Here is an 8288-nt window from a genome sequence, read left to right on the forward strand (position 1 = left end):
TTTTCGGAAATAGTGTCCTCTAAACTGACATCAAATCAGTGATTTCGTTTGAGTGGTTCGAAATTAATTTGAGATTATATTGGCCTATTATAAATCTGACGTTTTTCATCCTAAAAGTGACATAATTTAAATTAGGCCTAAACCTACCATAAAGTGCTGAAATAGCCGTTTCATAAATACATAAAGTGATTTATTTTGTCAATTGAAATTTCGGTGAATATTTTAATGAATTACTGCAGAGATTTCGCATGCAGTTCATTAAACATGAAACAATTAATATGGGTTTATTAAGATTACCTGTCTTTCCTCACAATAAATAATAACTTACTTTTTCTTAAAAGGCTCAAACAATTTGTATCTCATCCACTTAATTACAATATTTTACAAGACTTGATATTCATAATCTCTAGAAATCATGCACATCTATACAGACATGGGGCTCCATATGATCCCAACCCAGCATAGGAAATTTAGATGAAACTACAATGATGACCCTGTTGGCCACTATGAATAACGTTCTGATATGTTCATTATAAATTAGCGGCTCATAATAAAGTGTAATGTTTGTAGATATAATCCTCACGTATGTCCAACCATGTAGGATCCGAGGCTCAGGCTGCTTTAGTTATAGGCCTTGGTTTGCACACTGGTACCTTGAAATTCATCTTATCCTGAACAATGCTGTGGACAGGTCCGTCCGTGAAAAAAATTGGTATCCTCGTAGACAATTCCAACGATATTGTTCGTTAAATAAGATAAAATAATTTTCCTATCCATGCTGTGAGCTGGCCAGTTCTCATGCAGGACACGCGGGAGCATGCTGGGGTTCGAAGCGACCTGTTGGGCTGGTCTCACGTGTCCACCGGACTCGCTACCATGCTGTTCGGTGTGTCCGGCAACTGCGACGACAGGGAGGTCACATCACTGCCGGAGGAGTTACCCATGGAGCCCGATTCAGAAAAAGACACCTGCGATGAAAACAGGTGTTTAATTAGCGTTGTTTCCTAACCGATATTGCAACAAAAAAATGTTTATTGCATAGCATATTAATATGGACCCTAAAGCCGATGCCACACGAAGTAATCTGGAAGCAATGTATGTTGCTCCGTGTGTCTAAATTGCATTGCATAACAAAACAGAAATCAATCATGTTTCATGCAACTGATTGTATGCAATGTCCAATCAGTGAGCAGAACTCATATCGTTCAGTTCCGGACTCCAACCAGTTGTCGTGTCAACACAGCTGTCAGTGTTGCTGAAAACCGAGACAGAAAATGCATGCCAAATGGGGAATGTATAAAAAATTCTAGACATAATGGCTAGTCATGGGTTATGTACATGGTCTGGCAGACAATACATGTCATTTCAAAAGTGAACCCAGACCATTCTCTATCCAGTTTCAACTGAAATTGTTCAAAATGTACTGCACTGGCTAGTTAGCTAGCTTAGCTTATCCCTAGCTTGGTTAGCTAGCTAATTTAGCTATATTGTTAAAACATGGTTGGCAAATCGGCAACATTTTGGCTAGTTAGCCAAATTGTACAGATAGCAGTTTGTCTATATCGATTCTGTTATAATTACCAAACAAATAAATTAAACCGTGATGTATGAAAGGATTGGATGTTGCATGCCATTTCAATAGCGTTTGAATTGCTTAGTGTATCAGCAAAGTTGCTCTAGAAGATGTCGCGTGCAGCTTGCATTGACTTGCTTAGTTAAATAAATAAAAATTTAAACCACATAAAAAAGGAATGTACAACATAAAATGCGTCCAAATTGCTTCGTGTGAATCAAAGATGATTTAAGCCTATAATAATATGTATAGCCTATTACAGCCCATAATGTAAATCGATCAGCATTCGAATTTAATGAATAAAAGCATATATGTATTATTTAGAAATGTATTGGGTGAATAATGCATCAGTGTCTAATCTGAATTGAGATTCAGAGATCGAGTGGATAGTGTTCAGCTCCGTGAATAAACATTAATTTATTTCAAAATGATTGTGTGTGTGTGTGCCTAGAGTGTGCAGCTCTCTTTTTCTTTTTAATGTGGGTGGGTGCCTACCAACTGCTGGAAGGCGGGCTGGTCCAGATCACTCTGCAAGGCAAACTCGCTCAGGGCCTTCCATGGGGGCTGGTAAGTCTGCACCTCTACTGGGTTCCCTTGGACCGTGTTGTCGTGTCGAATTGGACTGCCTGCCACCAGAGGCGTACCCGTCAGTCCCTGAAGATTCTACAGAGAAAACGAAAATGTATCACAACAAACATCTCACCAGCATCTGGTTGTCTCAACATTTAAAGTGCAATATGCATGCATTGCATTCAACATTTTGGCACGCGCCATTCAATTACACCTTTATTTTTAGACCGAAATGTTTATGTTGAATTGGAATGCCTCAATAAGCTCACCGTTTTATCGCTGTGATGCTGTTGTTGAAGTTGCTTCATGAATATCGATCTCTTCTTGTCTTTACAACGTTTGTTCTGGAACCAAACTCTGATGACCCTTGGGCTAAGACCGGTCATCTCAACCAATTGTTCTTTCATAAGTGCGTCTGGTCTTGGGTTGGCATTGTAACAGGTCCGAAGGGTATGAAGCTGCTTCTCGTTTAATACTGTTCGCACCCTAGTGGTCTTCTCAGATTGCTTGTGGACGTGGTTCCGATGAGGAGGCTGTCGAACAGACACAGGATCTGTGGGACAAATATTCAAATGGAAATACCTTTGAAAATTGAATTTCCACTGACTGATTCAAATTTAGAAATTAATCGAAAGGAAACATGGCTGATGATAACCTTCTTCTCCCTATTCTGCTAATAATAGGCTAAGGTTGATACATGTCATTTCGTGATAGACCAATTAATAAGATGCTTTTTAAACTTTTATTAAACCTATAGGCTATTTAAGTTTGCATCTCCTTGCAAATAGGCTAGTAACTCCCCCCAAAATGTTTTACATTAAAATAACATTAATTATTTTTATGTTGTAGAATTAGTCTTGTGTTTTGAATGAGGTCTTCTATTCTCTCTTTTTCTAACTTCACACCTACAAACTCTAAACGTTCAGTAGGCCTATATAGGCTAAATTACCACAAATATATCGACCATTGCAGAAAGTCTAAATGTTACCTTATTGTTTAAAAAAAATAGTCTAATAACTTAAACAACTTAATAGATACAAACATCACCCAATAGGCTGTACTTTGTTTAGTCTACCAATGAGTGTAATTTAATAAACTAATAGGCTTAAAAGTCTGAAAACTTGCTCAATAAAAGGACACTTTTACAGACAATAATCATTATTATTATTATCCTATTATTATGTTATATATTTTAGTTGTTATTAACGTTGTTATTAATATTATACTCTCGCGATTATTATTACCACCAATATTATTTTACTGACCTGCAATATGAAGAGACCTGGAGTGAATAATTCCCGGACTGAGGGGACTTCCCGCTGAGGCCTGTTCCATCAGTAAACCATGATCAGCTCGACACAGCAGCTCCTCGTCCCGCAGAGAGAACTCATCCCCCGGCAGGAGATGCCTGCTGCACACGGAGCACCTAAAACACTCCATGTGGTACACGTTGTCACGAGCTCTCATCACTAGATCGCTGCTGCAGAAGCCAATGTTACAGTTTGCACATTTAATCCCAAATAATCTGAAAAGGACATAGGAATATGTCTTAATATGTTATAATGCATGGGCCTATAGCAGGAATGACTTCACGCATCCTTGCCTGGTTTTAATGTCTATGATCCTGGCTGAGTAACTCAAATGTATTTCAAGTATATAGCCATCAGCAACAAAAAATAATCAAAACAGTTTGGGAATTCATATTGTACCTACTAGGCCTATATATTACACACGTTTCGTTCCAAGCATAAAACATTAGACTCAAATCATCATAAAAACATGCTTACGATAAAAACAAACTTTTTAATTAAATTTTTACAAAATAAACCAGAAACGTTGACTAGCCTGTATGCTATTGTCTCTAATATAGATCATTTTTTTGCATTAATGTCAACAAGCTTCTCACACAGTTCCACTTTCTTGTACAGTAACTAAATCAAATCACAATTTTGGCATTTGGAAATTCCAAAGCTCTGAAATCATGTTAGTGAGGAAAGTTAGTCAACTCCTACCTTACATAATCTCTTTTGCAGTATGTCTTGCCATCTCGGACGAAGCAAGTGCACGTCTCATCCAGGTACTGACTGCATTCCGCGCACTTCAGACACGCAGCATGCCACTCCAGGTCCGGGGCGACCCGCAGGATGTACTGGTCGTGGATCTGATTCCCACAGCCCACACACATTGCGATTCCAGACTTCTCTGTGGAATGCACATTGTATATTTATGCTACCACCACGTACACCCATGTAATCCCCCTGACATACTCGCTAAATCCCCGCATGTGTTGTGTCTACTCTGTAGTCTGTCAATACATCTTGTCCTGTTCTGTCATCCTTGTCATTTCCAGAATGAAGGGCCGTAGCCTACGCTTAAAACTGATCATAGACCTCTACTAAGATGTATTCATATCACCATTACCAACGATAATGACCTTGCTTTCGATTCACTGGGTCTGTTTAACGCTAAACATATGCATAGGATTGTACGTACAATGTTCCAATAGTAGCCCAATATGATTAATTATCAAATCAATCTTAAATGTGCCTGGGTCAAAGTAAAAAAAGAGAGACACAAATGTTTACTTACTTTTGGAATGATCCCCCATATCACCCAAGAAAGAAGAATTGAATATAATATCCACCATACAGGAGGGATAGTGCAGGCCGATAGCTGAAGAAATGGAGTGGGAGACTGCCCCGTCCCGTTCCTGGCTGACAACTTCTATTCCTCGAGTGAGAGGTGGGAAGAGAGCAATGTCCCACGCGTACAGTGACGTCACATGCTAACCTGGACCTCTGTGCGTTTGGGGAGGGGTAAATTATGCGTAGTCTTTGACTATGAAACAATACTAGATCAACATTGTTTTTGTCAAATTGTCTTTGTCCAAGCCAGCGTTTGTGTTTTTGTTTGAAAAGAATGAAAGTGGAAGTTCTAAAGGTAATTAAAAGCCATTAGAAAATGAAATGTCATTTTGTATTTTTGAAAATACTATTTTTGCATGATAAGACACATTTTACTAAACTAAAAACATTTTATTTTCTAAACATACATTCAATTTCACACATGTTGAGTGGAAAGTGAAACTTTATTGTTATGATTATGCTTCTAAACTTATTATTATGATAATGATGATGATGATTATTTATAATATTCTTAATATTATTATTTGTATTATTATTATTTTTCCTGGTGACAATACATTATTAAAAAATATTCATTGCAAAATCATATTGAAAGCCTTGGTTTCAAAGGGTAAGATAAGAATAGAGACCTCATAGAGAACTATGAGAGTGTTCTATGAGTGAGCCCTCTACTGGAAAATGAGCAGAAAGGTCCTTTTGGAGCAGAAAGGTCAATTTTGTTGTTTATGTTTTAAATAACAGCTACATTATTTCATCAATATTATTATGAAGTCAAATTGTGAAAAGCAAACAAAATCCATCCATAATAGGAAATGGCGAAGCTATTTTGACATGCATTTCCTGAACTAACTACTCAAATAAATGTTTCCATTCTGCAATATTGTATAATCCTAAATCAAATTCGATTAGTATTGTCCGAATATATAAATCAATGAATCTTTAGATACCGTTTTCAGTACGTTTTAAGACACGTTTTGAAATGGAAAATCCATCCATTTTTGTGCATGTGCAATAAATAAATACATTATCGCAAAGAAATGCATGATATCAGATTACCTACCCGTTTATTTGTTCAAGATGTCTTTATTCAAAAGGCCATGTGGCAACATCAACCTTCTCCTGAAAATCAAACTGCGACTGTGTCTCGAACCTCACCTTTGACATTGACCCTCACCCCAGATACAAATACAGATACAAATTATTTTAAGTTACAAATCGTAATTTGGATAAAGGGATGTTGATGTCGTCCAGAAAACAATGAATCCTAAAAAAAGCTACATATTTTTTTATTTGAAGCATTCTTCAAGTTTGATTCCAAAAGCTGTTTAAAGAAATAAACATTTAGCATAAAAGTTACACTAGAAATGGATAGGCTATAAGCAAACGTTAACCAATCATTATGATTGCCCTAATCGAATACATGCTTTATATTTCAACGCAATTGCATTTATAGACATATAGGCCAGTTAATCACTAAACAAAACTCAAAAATGGAATAGGCTATATGGAATAAATTGCAATTCAAACCGCAACTCTGTCTAATTTGAGTTGGCAATGCATAACTATTGTTTATGAAAATCATAATTTAGTTTTGTGAATGGCTACTTAATCTTTATTTGTTACATGTTCATGAATGACAACCATCCCACCCCGAGACGTTTAAATAAAACGTCTTCATAGGCTGCCTATTTTTTTTTAAATGTATAATTTATTTCGTTATTCATTTGGCCTAGATAGTTTAAAAGTCTAATTCCTACAATCATTTATACATTTATTCATCACAATCTAGACATGTCCCAAGACTGCAATCAAACAATCAAGACACACAGCTCACTGGGCAGAGACATCAGTTGAAGGTCTAGTTTTGATTTACATTTGCTGAGTTGTCAACTAACGTGACTTTAACGTGAAATCAACAAAACAAATGTCACCATGTCGTTGGATTTTGGTTACAAGTTTGGTGAAAAAAATGCAAATCCAATCAGTTTTCAATGTTGACTCAACTTCATCACGTATATTTATTTGGTTTAAATGATGTGGAAACAACGTTTTTTATTTATTTATGTTTTACCATTGGGCATGAAAAATAGCTTACAGTTTACGATCTAAGATAAGACTAAGCTTTTGCCTGGGTGAAAATGTCTCCCTTATTGCGCTTACCCAGTAAACATGTCCACATTGGCACGATGTGGGCTCAATGCGGGCTCAAATATTGGACCCATGTAGGCTGCCAATATTGGCCTCTGCACCTTTGCTATTTAATAGGAATTTATATATTTATTGTTTATTTCTGACACTTAATTCAATGCATAAACTGTATAATGTTCAATGGTTTAAGGTATTCAGGAAACATGATACATTGTATCAGAAATACAGCCAAGTTGTTGCTATCATACATAGGCCTATAATTTATATACCATAAGTAATAGACCTACATAGTTTCTCATATGTCACATGCACGTATTTAAATATATATATTCAAATATTCTAATGAGCCACCGCCTTCAGCTGGGCTTGGTGTGGGCTAGCCGGTGCTGCAGAGGAGGCTGGTGGGAGGAGCTACAAGAGGACGAACTCATTGCAATGGCTGGAAGGGTATAAATGGAATAGTGTCAAACATATCAAATATATGAAAACCACGTTTGACTCTGTTCCATTTATTCCATTCCAGCCATTACAACGAGCCCATCCTTCCACCAGCCTCAACTGCCGTGCTGGGCTTGGCCCAACTTGCCCACTGAATAACCATAGGGGCCAATGGGGTAATGTTTGCTGGGTATGGTCTAGGGCAGGGTTTTCCAAACTTGGTCCTGGGGCCCACACTGGGTGCACACTTTTTTTTTTACCCCTAGCACTATCAAAGCTTGATGATGAGTTGGTTATTTAAATAAGCTGTGTAATGCTAGGGCAAAAAAACAAAATGTGCACGCAGGGGGTGCCACAGGACCCAGTTTGGGAAACCCTGTTCTAGGGCAGGGATTGGCAACTTTGATGGGAATGGGGGCCACAAAAAATCTGAACTCATTATAAGGGTCTGCAGTGGCTTGCAGGTCCCCTTACACTGTGTATAAGACAGTAGTTTTGGAATTGTTAGTTAGATTACTTGTTGGTTATCACTGCATTGTCGGAACTAGAAGCACAAGCATTTCGCTACACTCGCATTAACATCTGCTAACCATGTGTATGTGACAAATAAAATTTGATTTGATTTGATTTGATTTAGGTCTATCTACCCATATCCATACCCACACATGTAGTCAGAGCGGGCCCTAGCCTTTTTGGGGCCCTAAGCAAAATATTATCTGGCCTCTTGGTGGACTGTGTTGGGCTGTTGTGGGCTAGCCCGTGCTGGGTTAGTGTGGGCTTGGCGTGACCTTGGTGTGGGCTAGCCCGTGCTCACCTTGCCCACCGTATACCCATGAGGCCAATGGGGTCATGGTTGCTGGGCATGGTCTAGGCTACTACGGATTGGTTACATCTCTCCTACATGTATGGCTAAA

General features: G+C 37.9%; 1 protein-coding gene across 2 annotated transcripts; it reads right to left on the reverse strand.

Moving 5' to 3' along the window:
- Positions 1-268: 268 nt before the first annotated feature.
- LOC124005447 (insulin gene enhancer protein ISL-2A) lies at positions 269-4864 on the reverse strand. Of its 2 annotated transcripts, XM_046314762.1 has the most exons (6): positions 4733-4864; positions 4156-4345; positions 3409-3668; positions 2413-2696; positions 2069-2236; positions 269-968 (listed from the first exon to the last, which is right to left on the reverse strand). In XM_046314762.1, exons 1-6 carry the CDS (start codon positions 4788-4790, stop codon positions 852-854), a joined length of 1077 nt encoding a protein of 358 aa, XP_046170718.1. In that variant the 5' UTR covers positions 4791-4864; the 3' UTR covers positions 269-851. The 2 variants fall into 2 exon arrangements, with proteins under 2 accessions (XP_046170718.1, XP_046170803.1); XM_046314847.1 differs by lacking the exon at positions 4733-4864 and having other exon boundaries at positions 4161-4281.
- Positions 4865-8288: the final 3424 nt, after the last annotated feature.

The sequence above is a fragment of the Oncorhynchus gorbuscha genome, linkage group LG01 (genome assembly GCF_021184085.1).
Source record: "Oncorhynchus gorbuscha isolate QuinsamMale2020 ecotype Even-year linkage group LG01, OgorEven_v1.0, whole genome shotgun sequence".
Taxonomy (NCBI): Eukaryota; Metazoa; Chordata; class Actinopteri; order Salmoniformes; family Salmonidae; genus Oncorhynchus; species Oncorhynchus gorbuscha.